The following is a 17,205-nucleotide window of genomic DNA, read 5'->3' as shown; positions in this document are numbered from 1 at the left end:
GACAATAGGAAACAAAAAGAAACCCCCCCCAACACCCTAAAAAGTCATTAGTCAGTCACCTACATGTATCTCTTTCCACATTAAGACTCTTACCAAAATATTCATGCTGCCTATTCCAGTTGAGGTCACAGGGACCCAGGAAAGACCTGACCTTGTGGATCAGTAAGTCTTAAAGTGAATAAACATCCACAGGTTGTCTTTACATCTGTATAGAGAGTGAGAGGTGCTATCTGTCAGCTTCAATGGCATTTCCAGCCAGCTTGGAATAAAATAAGGCTTCTGGGGACATGAGAAGGAAAAATGTAACTTGAGCCTGAGGTTTTAAAAAGTTGTAGGGAGCTAGAGCGAGATGGTTCAACAGATAAAGGCACTTGATATTCAAGCCAGGCGGCATGAGTTTGATCTCCAGAAACAGGCAGAAGAAGAGAACCAATTCTACAAGGCTTTGTTCTCTTAACCTCTACAGGTATGCTGTGGCCCGTGTATCACCACCATCACATCCTACACCACCACCACCACCACCACCAATCATTTTTAAGAGTCTACATGAACTGTTACCTTCCAGCATGTATATTCTTCAGGTAAAAACTGATGGAGAAATAAGATAACAAAAAAAGGGCTGTTTCAAGTCTTTCCTATGTTTAGAATAGATTTCTGCTCCCAAAGAAAGTTTAAAGCCTAAAAAAAAAAACAAATAAACAAGCAAAAAAAAAAAAAAAAAAAAAAAAAGAATACTACACCTGCCTCTGTTACAAATAAAGGTTTTAATCTTGGCTATTACTCTCCTTGTATCCTCTGAGTAGATTTCTAGATCATTGGATTATTTTAGGGGATGCAAATATGCCAAAGCATATCATATCATAAACAAATCATATCATAAGCAGAGAACTCAAGAACTCTAGGAACAAGAGTGGGTCATTTCAGGATATAAGACATCCTCAGTAAGCACAATCAAAATGAACAGTAATTCTAAGAAGTATAGGTCTTAGGATTTCTATTGCTGTAATAAAACACCAGACCACAAGCAACTCAGGGTAGAAAGCGTTTATGCTGCTTACATTTCCACATCATCGAGATATAGAGGCAGACATATAGAGACAGGAACTCAACCAGAGGTAAGGAAGGAACCCTTCTTACTGACTTGCTTACCATGGCTTGCTCAGACGCCTTCTTATAGCACCCAAGATCATTAGACCAGGGCTGCCACCACCCACAATGATCTGGTTCCTCCCACTGCAATCACAAATTAAGAAAAGGCCCTGGAAGAAAGCCCATATGCCAATCTGGTGGAGTATTTTCTCAATTGAGGTTCCCACTTCCCAAATGACTCTAGCTTTTGACAAAGTGACATGAAACTAGCCAGCACAGAAGACAACCATGGGTCTTAAATCTTTAGATTATATTAGGTCTATAGAAGCCCCAGAAGATGGCAACTTCAAATACAAGTCAACAGTAGGATCTCATACAGATGTCTGTTTACTTTTAAAGGAACAAATAGGACAAGTGGGAAGAAAGACTAAAAGTTGGAAGAAAAGTTGTATTAGTTACCATTTTGTTGCTGTGGTAAAAACATCAGAAGCAAATGGTTAAAATGATCAGAAGCAACTTATAGAAAAAGAGTTTATGGTTTCAAAGGGAGACTGCAGAATGGTGGGAAGTCATGGCAACAAGCAGCAGGCATGGTGTCTGGAACAGGAAGCCAAGAGATCACATCTTCAAACACAAAGCAGAAAGACAACTAGAGATGGGGCATATTTCCTCCAGCAAGACCACACCTCCAATACCTCTCACAAACAGTACCACTAGCTGGGGACCAAGTACTGTTCAAACACTTGAGCCTATAAGAGACATTACTCATTCAAACCACCACAAAGTTATAAGGTCAATTTCTCCTGGGAATGAAATGCTAACACACTTGCCAGGAACTTGTTGTTTCAGCATAACAGCTACACAAGCTAGTGTTTTCTACTGCGGGAAAGCTTTAAGGATCTCTGAGCTCGCAGCTTCTGTTTCTGCTGCTACTTGAGCATTTAGCACTATATCTACTTTTCTTGCAGCTATTTATGATGGTAGACTGTATATTTAGATTGACACAGCACCTTGCTCACACACTTTACCCTGTACTATCTAACAACAACAACAAAAAAAACTTAATAAATGCTTACCGAGTCAAATGATTGATATACCAGCTTAGTGTCCATCAAGTGATTACGAGCTAATTTACTTTCCCTCATTCCATCAGAAGCTGACCAGCACAAATACTTCTTGAGTTTCTAGCATGTATATACCCTTTATGCCTCTGCCTGAGCCCTTGGCTTAATGAGTTCCTCTACACAGTGGTTCTCAAATTTTAAAGTACACCCACCAGGAAGACATTTTAAACACAAATTCCTAAACCCTAAAACCAGAGTGTCTGGCTCAATGCATCAGGGGTACATTCCAGGAATCTGCATTGGATCTAAGTTCCTAGGTAATGTTGATCCTAACTGGATTCTCTGTTGTCCTGGCTACATAGCAGCAAATAATTAGACAGCTGAACAGATATGTATTTCATTAGCACAGAAATGTGTTTTTTAAGTGCAAACTCTGACTTCTTCACTCTTTCTCCCTTGGGTAACATAGCTACAGACAACAGTGCAAACACGGAACTATTAAGCTCTCCAATTACCCACACACTGGTATCCTAGAATCTGAACTCTAGAGTTTTTATAACTCTCTAACCATTGCAAAAGGAAGCCCCTGTTGAGACCTAGGAAGAGTAGCAATATTGAGGAATGTAAACGTTTTGAGAGAGCTGTGTGGAAGTAGACGCCTGTAACCCCAGTACTCAAGGTGCTGAGACAGGATGATAATAAATTCAACGTAATCTTATACTATGTACTGGGGTTAAGGGCATCCTGGATATTACTCCCTGTGTGACCCTTCCCCTAACATATATTTAAAAAAAATTCAATGACAGAGCAAAACAGTATGAATGAGGAGACTATAAGAAGCCAAATTTTGTAATGAAAATTGTACAGTAGACCAGGCATAGTGGATTGCGCCTGCAATCCCAAAACTCTGGAGGAAGAAACAGAAGGACTAGGGTAAGTTTGAGGCCAGACTGAACTACATTGTGAGCTCCAGGTCACCATGGGCCACAGAGCAAGACACTAACAACCAATCAACCAAAGAAACAACCAACCAAACCACAACAAGTCCCTCACACAGTGTGTGTCACTCTTATTCCAAGTGCTTCACATATGTGAGTTTATTATCCTCTATTTGAAATTCTGGGCCTACAAATATTCTGAATTTTAGACGTTCCCCCTTTGATTATGAATTATTGGGACCCAAGTAAAATTTAAAACTTTTATTCCAATGTATACACAATCTAAAGATAATTCATACAATATTTTAAGTAATTTTATACGTGAAACAAGGTGATATTGTATGAAACTTGCCTCCTGTATTGATGCTCAATAAATTGGACTTTTGAGCATTTCAGATTTTCAGCTTAGGAATGCTCCACTTGTTGATTCATTTAACCCTTAACCCTATATATGCTAAGCTCTATTCTTTAGGTACATCATACAGATGAAAAACCTGTGGCCCAAAGTTAAACAATTATCAGAAATTAAACTGCTAGAAGGAGCACAATAACTATTTCATAATAAACAGCCTGGTTCCAAAGCCTGCCTGTCAACAGACTTACCCTGCACATGGCAGCTGCCCTTCTGAGGCCACACTCAAAACAATGAATGGGGAAACAATGTATGCTTTTTCAAATTATACTAAGAGTCATACAGCACTCATACAAGCCCAGTTTGGAGCTGTAACTGAGCTAACCTGTCTGGATTAACAATGAAAATTCTAGGGGAATCATTCATTTTTTAGTGGCAGGTCCCCAAACAGACAAATAAACAAACAATAAAAACATCAAGGGAAAAACAAAACAAAACAAACAAACAAACAAACAAACAAAAAACTAAACTCAACTCTTCAAAAGAAATAACACAGAAACAAAAATCAGGTCACTCCCTGGCTAGACTATAAACTCCCTGAGGGCATTTAATTCTCTTATAGTACCTAATGTGCACTGGAAACAACTCGGCAATAAGCATTTATAAAGGTGCTGTGTATTTCAAAATGACAGCACAAAGAGGACTCGGGGGTAAAGGGGAAAGATAAAAACTCAAAAATAAGAAAAAATAAAAAAATAAAAAAAACAAGTCTCAAATATTAAAGGGACAGTAAAGTTTATTGAGAAACCCAATTTTCTCCCCTAGAAAGGCCTGAAGGAGTGCAGGGATACAGCATAAACTATTGAAGGTAGGCTCTCAACAAGCACAGCTCTCAATGGTGTTCTAAGAAGAGTCTAGGGCGAAGGGTTGTGATAAAAGATTGTATAACTGTGCCAAATAAGCAAAAAAGCTCTACCTGTAGCTGGCCAGCAGCTAGACTGTGTTCTCAGGGAGTACAACATTTACTATTTCCCAGGCAACCAAGCCAGCCCTTTATCACCCTCACTTTCATCACTGAAGCAGAAGAAAAGGTAATTGGGTTAATTATTAAAGCAGCACTAGTTAGTACCACCACCACTAATTGTCCATTTATCTGGTGTTATAAACAAGCCATCTTAATTGATGCTGAGTTGGAATGTGTTACTCACTTTACTTGCCTGGCTACAGTGTCCCAGAGGTATACAGAGCAGAGAGAGAAAGAATGTAAAATCAGTATTTGTTTCTAATTGTACTAAATACCAAGATAGCCCATCTGTGTCTATTATCACTCATCTTTCTCAAAATTGATAATTCAAGTGCAGAGCTGGTACACAATACATGATAAAGCAATGTGTTGTACTAAATAATGCTGTTGTATCAGGTTGTCAAATTAAAATAATTCCTAAAAACTGAAAAGCTCCAGATGTTCACTGATGTCAATGGAACTAGGGTGGAAAGACCCTGATAGGAAGTCCCTAATGTAACAGACAAGTGGAAGATATGTAAGAAAGTGCACTGGTGTTTTATAGAACGTAAGAAGAATACCAGTGCTGGTAATACAGTATCCACAATTGCAGCACTTGGGTAAGCTGAGGTAGGATTGCAAGCATAAGGCCAAGCTAGGTTCCACAGTGAGACCCTGTCTCAATGAACAAAAATAATCAAATGAAAAATAGTGTTTAAAAGGAAACTAGAAAAAAGTTAATAAGGAAAAGCAAATTTTAAAAAATATTTTATTACTATTTATTTTATATATACATCTGTGTATGTCTGTATATGTGCATGTACCTGAAGTTAGGGACATCCCTTGAATGCTGGAGTTACAAGCAGTTGTAAGCTGCCTGATGTGGGTGGTGGGAGTTGAACTTGGGTCCTCTGCAAGTGTTCTTAACCACTGAGTCATCTCTCCAGCCGGTCTTAGCCAAACTAGTCAATAAACAGAAGAATGCTTGGAGCATAAGATTCCATAAAGCAATTAAGTTGTGTTTGTAGTATCTCTAGATTTAACATACATGCCAAGGACAGCACAACAGAGGGAAGGAGAACAACAGAGTTATGGAGAACAATGTTTACCTATCTTACCAGAATCAAATCTATATAAATAAATATCAAGTAAATTCTAGTAAAATATTCTTTGAAAAACAGTAAAGGCATTAAAATGGCATGGTAGATGATATGATGTAATACAAAGTCATAGTAGGAGAAATCAAATCAAAAAGCACACTAAAAGATACAGAAAACAAACACAAAAATGATGGACAAAAATCCACAATAATAACTTTAAATGCAAATTAATAATCCAAAGGCAGGCCTGTCTGACTCAAGTAAAAAAAAAAAAAAAAAAAATGTGGGCCAGTGAGAAGGCTCAGCAAGTAAAAGCGCTCACTATGCCTGTCAATCCGAGTTCGATCCCCAGAATCATTGGTGGAAGGATAGGACCAAATTCTAAAGCTGTCCTCTTACAGAGTGTACTAGCTGCACTAGACAATGCTATAACACATGCATGCCCACACATTTACATATCATGTACATATACACAAATAACATACTTTTAAAAACTAAAATACAACCATAGGCCTTCTTTTGGTTAAAAAGAAATCTAAATAAAAGCCACTCATAGTGGCTTATACATGGGAGGCTCACTGTGGGTTTGAGGCTAACCTGGATTACAGAGTAAGTTCCAGGCCACCCTGAGCTACACAGTGAAACTATGCCAAACAAACAAACAAGCAAACAAACATAAAAACAACTAAGTTGAAAATGAAAGATGGAGGGGCTGGAGAGATGACTCAGTGGTTAGGAGCACTGACTGCTCTTCAGGAGATCCTGAGTTCAATTCCCAACAACCAAATGGTGGCTCACAACCAACTGTAATGGGATGGGATGCCTTCTTCTGTACTCATATAAATGAAATAAATAAATAAAGAAAGAAAGAAACTGAACTTACTAGTTTGCCGGGCAGTGGTGGCGCACACCTTTAATCCCGGCACTTGGGAGGCAGAGGCAGGTGGAGTTCTGAGTTCGAGGCCAGCCTGATCTACAGAGTGCGTTCCAGGACAGCCAGGGCTACACAAAGAAACCCTGTCTCAAAACAAACACACACACACACACACACACACACACACACACACGAAAATGAAAGATGGAAAATATATATCATGCAATCACAAAAGAGTTGGATTAGCTATTCAAATATAAAAATAGACTCTAGGACAGAAATACAAGTAGAGATATCTTAATGACAATGTCAAAAACACTTTAATAAAAAAAGTAACAACACTAAAGGGAGAAATACCCAATTCAGCAATAATACTTTATTAATATCATCTTGACAATAGATAGAACAAGACACAAAACCAACAAGAATACACAATACATGAACACTATTAACCAAGCATCTACACAACAGAATACACATTCTGATCAAGCACATTTGATGGGTTAGCACATATGCTTAAGCGAAAAACAAGTTAAAAAATTTAAAATATCTGAAATCATAGAGTATGTTCTTAAGCCACTCTAAAATTAAATAAGAGATTTTTTTTAGAAAAGGAAAAAGAAAATGGAGACAGTTATAAGTATGTGGAAAATGAACAATATATCCCTAACCAACTAAAGCAGTGGTCCTCAATCTTTCTAATGCATGACCCTTTAATATAGTTCCTCCTATTGTGGCAAACCCAACCTGTAAAATTATTTCACTGATACTTTACAGATGTAATTTTGCTACTGTTATGAATCAGGCGCTGGAGAGATGGCTCAGTGGTTAAGAGCACTGATTGCTCTTCCAGAGGTCCTGAGTTCAATTCCCAGGAACCACATGGTGGCTCACAACCATCTGTAATGGGACCTGACACCCTCTTCTGGTGTGTCTGAAGACAGCTATAATTGTACTCATATACATAAAATAAATAAATAAATCTTTTTAAAAAATGAATCAAAATGTAACTATTTGTATTTTTCAATGACCTTAGTGATCCCCGTGAAAGAGTAGCTCACACCTTCCGCCCCCCCAAGGGTCACAACTCACAGGTTGAAAACCCCTGGCTAAAGTGTCAAGGGAGAAACAAAGATGACTAGGCACAAGGCAATCTCTAATCTAGGACATTGGACTAGATTCTAATGACCTGTGGATAAAAGGAAAAAAAAAAAAAAAAAAACCTGACACTTCCCATTATTTTAATCAAAATAGTGAATTAAGTACATCAGGCGCACATCTGCCAGGAACAGATGCTCATTAGGATGAAAGTCAAGAGGATTATTCAGGGCAGATAACATTCCCTACATTACTCAGGCTCTATCTGCAGAAGATTTTTGTTCTTTAAGTAATTAAAAGGAAGCTGTCCTGTGCCAGGACTTCTCATTTCACTTCTCTGAGGCTTCAAACATGTCAAAAACTATTATAAGCTTAAGAACCTTTCAGGAGATTCCTGAACTCAAGCAAAATGGCTCAGAAGACAGTTGGGCATACCAGCTTTGATCTCCCAAATCTGCCTCTCATAGTACCATGCTGGACAAATGAAGTTATTTCTCTGCTGGATAGAAATACCAAAACCAACACTCACTTCATGGGGTAGAACAATGATTTACAGAGACACTGCATGGGAAAATACTAAGGACCAAACCTCGTCCACTAAGGCAGTGCTCAGCTTCATTTCAGTCCCTGTCTGCTAAAATGTCAACAAGGGAAGCTTTCTAGACTGCTATATGTCTCCTCTCCATATATGTGTTAAGAGATACCATAGCATTTAAGTGTATACATAGATATTTCTTTAAATATGGGTACAGAGTGTGTGCTACCCTGGGTTGATAGGTAGTTGGAGACTAGTAGGGACCTACAAAATTGTGGAGAAGACACAAAATGGAGAGAGGGAGGGAAGGAGGGAGGGAGAGAGGGCGGGTGATGAAGATTAACAAACTATTAGCACTAAGGTAGAAGGGCTTGGTTTGTCTATGATCACTTCCAGGCTCTGGTGGTAGAGAGCAGATTTAAAGGATTTAAATTTTCCACAGATATACTTTTATTGATGTTTCAATATAGCTTTGCTCAAGTCTACTAGAGACTTGTGTGCCACTGTAATGCTGGTCACAGCTCCTAACACTGAACATGTGTGCTCGCTTTGTACCTCTGAATCTTCTGAATTTCTATACTACCCTTTGGAAAGACCCACTTACCACTAAGAGCTGCTACTTATGTTTGGGATGAAGAACTGAGCAGCACTTTAAGATATGATTTACCACCAAGACTCCAAGACACAGGAGAGCAGGGATTCTGTATGTTTTGTCTGAGGCTGGCCCAGAACACTGACTGGACTGTAACCACAGAAGAACAAGTATTCACCAAGTGATAACTGTTCTAGGACCATCAGGATCTGGTTCCAGTCATAGAAAAGTGCCTTTCCAGGAAAACTGTTCTCTTGCACTCTGAAAGTCATTACTATAGCACCTCAATTACATGATCATAAGTGAGTTTAATAAAAAGGTAAACATCTATACCCAGGAGAACAAGAAGGCTCAGAGAAAAAGCTACTATTATAGTAGGATTTCCCTCAGCAAGCAACACTTAGATATAAAGCTTTGGTCACACACCTAGGAAGCATTTAAAACAACAACAACAAAAAGTGATTAAGAAAAACTCTGAAGGTCAGCGAAAGCTTCCTAGGAGCCCTTTCTGTCTTCTATATTATGGTCTAGGAAATGGTTTGGAGGGATGTCCTGCAGTCCATTGCCTGGGCTCAGTCCCTGACTCCTATACTCTCTAACTGAGAATGGAGCTGAGGCATGCTCAGGGACACCAGTGTTTTCTCCACTGTTCATTATATAATACCAGTTGTCTCAGAACTACTGCAGGACTAAACAAAGCATGCCTAAAGTGCTTACAATGCTTCCTAGTACATGGTAAGTAATATATACACACTTGGGTTTTGTTGCTGTTACTATTAGTGCTTTTTCAAAAAGGAAAGATAAAGGAAAAAATGACATATTTGTTAACAGAATTTGGAGGGATATCCAAATATCTATACATGATGACAGCTACATAGGAAGTCCCAATAGGCATGCTAATATTGATATTGAGAAAATGAGTATTAATGATGAAAAAAATAATTGCTAACTCAGGCATAAGGTTCTAGAAGTCTAGATCTTCTTCTCTTGGTAACATTTAAAATCATTTGAGAAATAAATTTTCCCTGTAGATGTCATACCCATACATGACCTATAAAATGTTACAACATGCCCCCTTACAGTCAAGTGCATCTGTAAGGACAAACAGGCCATCAGGGATCAGGACACTGAATTAGACACTGGGAATGGAAAGTAAACATACAGAATTACTAGAGAAAAGTTAAAAAAAAAAAAAAAGAAAGAAAGAAAGAAAAACTATATAGCTGTTATTTGGGGAAAAAAAAAGCTTAGTAACAAAGAAAGAGAGATTTTGTTGGCAGAAAAGCAAGATATACCATACAGATGTTTGGAACTAAGAAGAGAGCAGAAAAGCTCTTTGGTATCATTGCCTGGCAGCAAGTGGTTATCTTTCACAAGACTTCAACCAAGCTACATGTACAGAGAGGCACAAATCCACTGTTTAACAACTAGGGCCAGAGTCATCTTCCAACAGCTATCTGGAGATTGAAACAGTCAGCACACCTACCAGGCAAGGGCCTATGAAGTCCTAATGTCTGGCAGAGAAACTCCTGAGAATTGTGGGATTCTAGAATTTTATGTTAGGTCAAGGGGAAGACCAGATCTTATGGCCTGCCAGCTGCCACAACAGCATTGTAATAGTCCTAAAATAAAGCTAAGCATGGTGGCTCAGGCCTTTAATCCCAGCTTCGGAAGGCAGAATCAGGCAGATCTCTATGAGTTTAAGTGAAGCCTGGTTTACAAAGCAAGTTCTAAACCAATCAAGGATATACAGTGAGACTTTGTCTTAAAACAAAACAAATTTCCCTAAAATATCTGGGTTTAGAGATGCATACCTTTTACTTTTGATCTCAGGACTTGGGAGTTATAGGCCAGTCTGGTCTACATAGCAAATTCCAGGTCTGGGGTAGACAGTGAGACTATGTTGCATTTAAAAAGGGAAAGAAAAGGGGAAAGGAAAGGGAAAGAGGAAAAGGGAAGGAAAACAAAGGAAAAGGGAGGGGGAAGATGGATGGACGGACAGACGGATGGACGGGCAAGAGGTAAGGGTATCTCTGAACCAAAGCTAACAGTGTGCTACATTCTCATAGCACCCCAGTGCCATCTTCACACCAGCTGCCTTTCTACCTTTAACCATCAGACGGCCCGGGTTTTCCAAAACAGAATGCCATTTAAATTTTTCTAATAAAGACCCTTTAAAGATATGCCTAATAGAACTCATTTTGTGTCTTTTCAGACATAATTATGTAAGTTGGTGATGAAAGTGATGGGAAGAGGACAAAGAATGTAATGATGAAACAATCTTCATCACAAAAAGTAGATTTCTGCTTTGTTCCCTTTTCTGGATACTATCCAGAAGCAGCTGCATACAACATGTCTCAGAACTTGGTCATATCATGCCTCCAAGCCCTAAAATATGGATCATTAAAGGGGGTCCCCTAATCATAAACCACTGCAGCATTGCTTGCTCAGCCTCTTTTCTACCCTGTGGAGTTCTAAGCTGCCTCCACGACTTTCCTCCCTCCTCCTTCTTCATACCATTCCAGTGCCTGGAATCTCCATGGGCTGGCAGAAGCAATCGCACAGAGAGCTGTGCATTAGGCTCTTAATTAAAATCACAGGATGGAGTTCATGAGTATCTTACCAACTGAACCATGAATAAGACATCTTTATCACCCAATTAAAGCACAGCCAGGATTTAGTTACCTATATTAAGAAACAAATGTTTTTGTTTTTGTTTTTTAAATTCTCCTTTCCAGACTTGGGAGGCAGAGGTAGGTGGACCTTTAGGAGTTCAAGGTTAGTCTGGTCTGCAGAGTGAGTTCCAACGGCCAGGGCTACACAGAGAAACCCTGTCTTGGGGAGAAAAAAAAAAAAAGGTTTTTATTGTCTTCCCCACCATCCCCTTTTGTGTGTGTGTGTTTTTACAAAAAGGCCTGAAGGAAGTAGAACTAGGCAAGAGACACAGTTTCTCAACTGTATTAATTCTTGTCTGGAAGTAAGAAACTGCATCTAACACTCAACAGACTTTCAGCCAATGTTAAGAAACCATCATTATCAATACTGGGAAAAGAGGAAGACTTTTTAGCTTCTTGCTTTTCACAATTTCAAAATCCAAAGAAATATTTCCTTACCTGCGAGGACCCTGTTAACAGAAGAATGAGTAGCCAAACCAGGCTGTCCACGTTCATGAAAAATCCCAGCATACGGCAAGTACTCAGGCAGCAAAAAACGCCTGTAAGGAGGAACCACATGTAAGACATCAACTAAAGACTACCAAATAACACAGGAGATACTACAGAGTTTCAAAATCATTGGCTAATAAGGCTGGGCATAATGGTTTATGACTATAATCTATAAAGATGGGAGACTATGGCAAGAGGATTGAAAGTTCAAGGCCAGACTGGGCCCCAAAAAATATGTTATAGCAAAGTATGGCCTAAGGATATAATAAACAGAAATCCATAAAATCTACAGAATTTGTCCTTTTATAAGTGTGTAACTCCTTATTGCCCTTCTTCTAAAGTAAAGCTAGTCGGGAGCGATGCACACCTTTAATCCCAGCAATTACAGGCAGAACAGGTAGATTTGAGTTCCAGGCCTGCCTGGTCTACATAGTAAGTTCCAGGCCAACTAGGGCTACATAGTGAGACTCAGACAGTTTTGAACAGTATGCTCTTCTTGGTGCCATTTTTCTATCTCCATGCACTGTAGCTAATAATCTCCCATCAAATGTTTAGATGGCAGGACTCACTAGAAAACTTTATATATAGATAATCCAAAGGCCAGAGGTTGGTGTAGCTCAGTGGTGGTGTGCAGGGCCCTGAATTCCAGTTCCAGCACTCTAAAGCCAAACTAAACCAAACACAAAAGTGAAAGCCTAGGCTTTCGTCAAGGATCCTTCCATGCTTACAACCTAGTTCTTACCTTGGGACAAAGCGTCCAAGTGAAGGTGCAGACATTCGGGCATTTCGGGGAGCTCGGTGCCTAGATCTGTCACCATTGTCCCTGGAGAAAACAGAGAAACTACATATAAGACAGTTACTGAAGCAGAATTATTCATCTGCCACCAAAACTAAGCATCTGCAAAATGAAGTCCTACACTCAGGAAAGGAGCCCAAAATCTATTGGCTAACTTAACTAATTTAGTACCCAAAAGCCAACTCTGAGTCAATGTTAAAGCCGTGTGTGTGTGTGTGTGTGTGTGTGTGTGTGTGTGTGTGTGTGTGTGTGTGCGTGTGCGTGTATTAGAATCTGGAAAGGCTATATAAGAATTTATTCTTCTTTCCTTTAATTTTTGAGACAGAGCCCCTCTATGTAGCCCTGGCTGTTGTGGAACACACTGTGTAGACCAAGGTGGCCTTGGACTCAGAGATCCACCTGCTCTGCATCCTGAGTGCTGAGACTAAATGGCATGTACCAGCACACCTTGCCCAGAAATATCTTTATCTTCATTTGATCCCCTTGGCAGAAAGAAAGACTGACAGAGAGAGATGGGGTTGGGAGCTACAGATGTAACTCAGTGTCACAGCCCTGGCATATGCAAGGCCTCAAGTTCATTCCTTAGTATCATGAAAAAGGCAAGCAGGCAAAAAGACAGAAATAAGAAAAAGTCCATAGTTGCTTCTTTGAAAAACTGAAAACTGACCATGATGAAAAACTTAGGAAATGCACTCCTAAACAAAGTCATTTGATAAAAAATTTTTTATTATAGATTTTTAACCACCATTTATAAAGTGCCTACTAAGTTTAGTTCAATGTTGTTAATATCATCCTACTTAATCTCTCTAGCTATTCCATGAGGTGTTATTAGTCTGATTTTACATAAAGAAACTAAAGAATCAGACAGGCAAATCCAAGGTCACAGGCAAGAATGTGGCTGATGATTCAAGGAAGAGCTTTGGCTCTTTTCACTGCATTTTACTGTTTCCTACAAGAAAAGAGGAAAGGAACTTCACGTGGCTTAAGTTTCCAACATATCAAAGAAACAATAAGCCAAAGGGCACTGACTGGACAAAGCAGTTAATTAGCTGCTTAAATAACTCAAGAAATAAATGAACCTCTAAAAGCCTGATTTGGGACATCTGAATTCTCTCTTTGGATTATCTTCAAATCAATGAGATAATCTTCAAACTAGCCCTGGAACCAACGTTCAACATTTTGGCTTTTAAGTGGCCCGCTGGGAGCTGTACTAGGAGCTGTACCAGCTAGAAACAAACGCCTTTAAGGTTTACCTTAGGTACAATGGGCTGCTGAGCATTAAGAGCAGTCCATACCAAGGCTATTGTAAGCTGATCCATTAGAAGTAAGTATTTGGGTCCCCCATCCCAAAGAAAAGATGCACTCTTGTTTTCCTAAGATATTGTATTTTGTTGACTTGAAACTCTGAGTATAAAAGGAAGGATAAGGAGAAAGACATAAGATTATACAGGCAGTAAAAAGAAAGGCATAATTTATCAGAGATGGAGGTTTGGAAAGATGGCTCACTGGATAAAAAGTTTGCCATGTAAGCATGAGGACTGGAATTCAGATCATCAGAAGTCATATAAAAGCTGGACTGGTAAAGAGGAGCTTGCAATTCTAGGGCTGAGGGAGCAGACATAGGATCCCAAAGGCAAGCTGGCTAACTAGCTAGGTTAACCAGATTCAGGAAGCTATGGGTTCATCAGGAAGCTATGGGTTCATCAGGAGACCCTGACTTAACAAATAAAGTGAAGGAGCAACCAAGGAAGATACTCAATATCATCTTCAAGCCAAGCATGCATGCATGCACACACAAGCACACACACACCCGAACATGCACACACAAATATAGCAGAAGCTGCATAAATGTAATTATTGCAGAGTTCCTAACATGCACACAAAGAAGCTGAGTATTAAACAAATAACACAGCTCTCACTATTGTTATTTTTCAAATATATGATTTTGGGTATGACAAGTTAAAGTACCAATTAATTTAAAAGTACAACTAAAGTAATAATAGCATTTTGTTATTGTGCATTTATCAATGATTGTAACCAATTATCATGAAAGGAGTTTAGAAAACATTTTAATGTTTAAAAGTGTGCCATGAAAGGGACATAGAGAGGCCCCCAGGCCTTAAGAAGACTGAAGACAAAGCTAGAGACAAGCATTACAGAGTCAACTCTACCCCATGGCTCTGCACAGAGCTGCTCTTCCTAGAAATCACTTGAGCTGACACATGTTCCTACAAGTCCATAGAGCATCCCTTTCTGGTAATATGTACTATTATCTGCAAATGCCAGATATGAAGGTCAGGGTAGTGGATAGTACTGATGAGGTGCAATACTTTTTGAAAGAACATAAAGCCTGATGAGAGATAAGGATGACAAGTGACAAGGATGAGTGTGGAAAAGTTTGACTCTTACAATACATATATCACAAACCTCTTTTTGCTATTATAAAACCTAAAATCTAAATGTAGCTATTCTTTCTATTTTAAAATAGAGGAGATGGGGACTGGAGAGATGGCTCAGTGGTTAAAAACACTGGCTGCTCTTCCAGAGGACCTATGTTTAATTCCCAGCACCCACATGGCAACTTACAACTGTCTGTAACTCCAGGCTCAGGGGCAGCCTCATACAGACATGCATTCAAGCAAAACACTGATCAATGTTCATAAAATAAATAACATTTAAGGGGGGAGTGGCAAAATAGTAATTTTAAGTTATATAAGTGCTATAATGTATGCGTGCAAATGCATACACACAAATAAACACCAACTAAAGAAATGAGGAGGGTGGGCTGAAATACAGCCACAGGTAATAGCTTTAAAATGTATAGAGACTACTGAAATACAATTAAAAAAAAAAATCAAGTCAGGTATGGTGACACACATACAGTGATCTCAGCACTCAGGAAGGCCAGTCTGGGCTGCATAGCATGACCTAATCACTAAAAGAGACAGAGAGACAGTGACAGACAGTGGGCATAGCTAGCTCAGATATAGGCATACTCTCAAATGGATGTCACTATGGAACAACACACAAGTGTGGGGAGCCGACAGAAGGCGGCTATCATCCTTGCAGCCATCTTGAGCCATATACCCTGACAAGAGACTTGATTACAACAGCCTACAACAGCTGAGCACACTCTGATAACATCTTGTTTTAGATACCCAGGATCTTCCCTTGGGTGTGTGAGACTTAAAGGCGTGACTTAAAAGTGAGACATATAAAAGGCGAGAGGCAGACAGAAGAAATTATTATGTAGTAAGCACTTGAGACTCAAGACAGGCAATTAGGAATTAGACACTTGTACATGGAAGAGTACTTCAGACTTGAAATTTGGAGCTGGAAACTTGGAACTGGGAAAGAGACTAGCAACTTAGAACTGGAATTAGGACTTGAGAGTTGGTGCTAGGAACTAGGGACTTGGAGAGAAGAAGAGAGACTGAAGAATAAATGGGATTGAATCACACTCTGTCTGGTCTCCATTCTTCGAGTCCATCCTCACTCTCTCTCTTGCTGAACCCTGACCATGAACCAGAGCAGCTTAGGGCAGTGCAGGCTCTAACAGTTTAGCCTCCAAGGTTTTGGCAGTGTGGGTTCCAACACTGACAGAACTGTCTGCGACATTTTGGGCCCCAATGTGGGGTAGAGCGGTTCTCAACACACAAGGGAATAGAAATCTCTATGCAGGTCTTAATCTTAGCATCTTGGCTAAAGATGGGTAAGCAGGTGCTGAATAGCATCTCAACATCATGCAGGTAAGCCTCTAAATTCAGTGTTAGGACTTCAGCAACAGAGAAAAATTGTAGGACAGGAAACAGAACTATTAGGAAAATGTGAACATGGGAAACACAAATTGAGATGTTGTTCGAGAAAGAAACCAGCAAAATCCTCTAGAAGAAAACAGCATAACAGATGAGCGGCACAAATGTTTACTAACCAAGATAAACCTTGAAAAGAAAAATATGTCAAGGTAGCAATGATCACAATGTCCAAAAACCAAAGTGGGTGACAGGACAGGAAATAATTTTGACACAACTCCAAATAAACTCAAGGTGGGAGGAATAACTGACTTTATTGCCTAGAAGGAAGGGAATCTGAAGATGACTGGGGATAGAAGAACAAATTTTGTGCACGAGAGATTTGGGGGAAAGATAATGACAAGACTTCCATGAAAAGACCAAAAGAATTAGATGCACTTAAAATACGGTATTTTAAGACGATGAGGAGCCTGCCATTCACATCACTGCTAACAGGCGGTCAGCAGAAAGCAAGCTGCAAGAGTTAGAAAGCAGTGAAATAAGTCAAAGCAAGACTGATGATAATGCCAGGTGAACAGACCTTAGGTGGCTGTCATTAGCAATAGTAGCAAGTGCTAAATACTGGGCTCTGACATAATACAGCTAACAACCTTTTATGGAAAAGAAATAAAGAACAAAGTACGCAAATATGCTAGTACTGCCTCTCTACCAAGAAGGACTACTTTTTTAAGGGAACATCAGAGAAATCCTCATCAATTTTAACATTCAGAAGCAGTGTTTAAGCCACCAGGACAGAAACTGGCTGTACTATTAATGGCCATTCCAGGTGTTGAACGCTACGCATCTTT

General features: G+C 39.4%; 1 protein-coding gene across 10 annotated transcripts in view; it reads right to left on the bottom strand.

Moving 5' to 3' along the window:
• Ambra1 (autophagy and beclin 1 regulator 1) overlaps window positions 1-17,205 on the bottom strand; it is a 187,790-nt gene that overhangs the window by 85,857 nt on the left and 84,728 nt on the right. For all 10 annotated transcript variants that reach the window (XM_034494280.2, XM_076929256.1, XM_034494281.2 and 7 more), the window contains 2 exons: window positions 12,552-12,632; window positions 11,759-11,859 (listed from right to left, as the gene is read on the bottom strand). In XM_034494280.2, the coding sequence (XP_034350171.1) occupies window positions 11,759-11,859; window positions 12,552-12,632 (182 nt within the window). The remainder of the gene's footprint in view (window positions 1-11,758; window positions 11,860-12,551; window positions 12,633-17,205) is intronic.

Source organism: Arvicanthis niloticus, chromosome 2 (assembly GCF_011762505.2).
Source record: "Arvicanthis niloticus isolate mArvNil1 chromosome 2, mArvNil1.pat.X, whole genome shotgun sequence".
NCBI classification, from domain to species: domain Eukaryota; kingdom Metazoa; phylum Chordata; class Mammalia; order Rodentia; family Muridae; genus Arvicanthis; species Arvicanthis niloticus.
Note: the sequence above shows the minus strand (reverse complement) of the source record. Positions and strands in the feature narration are given on the sequence as shown.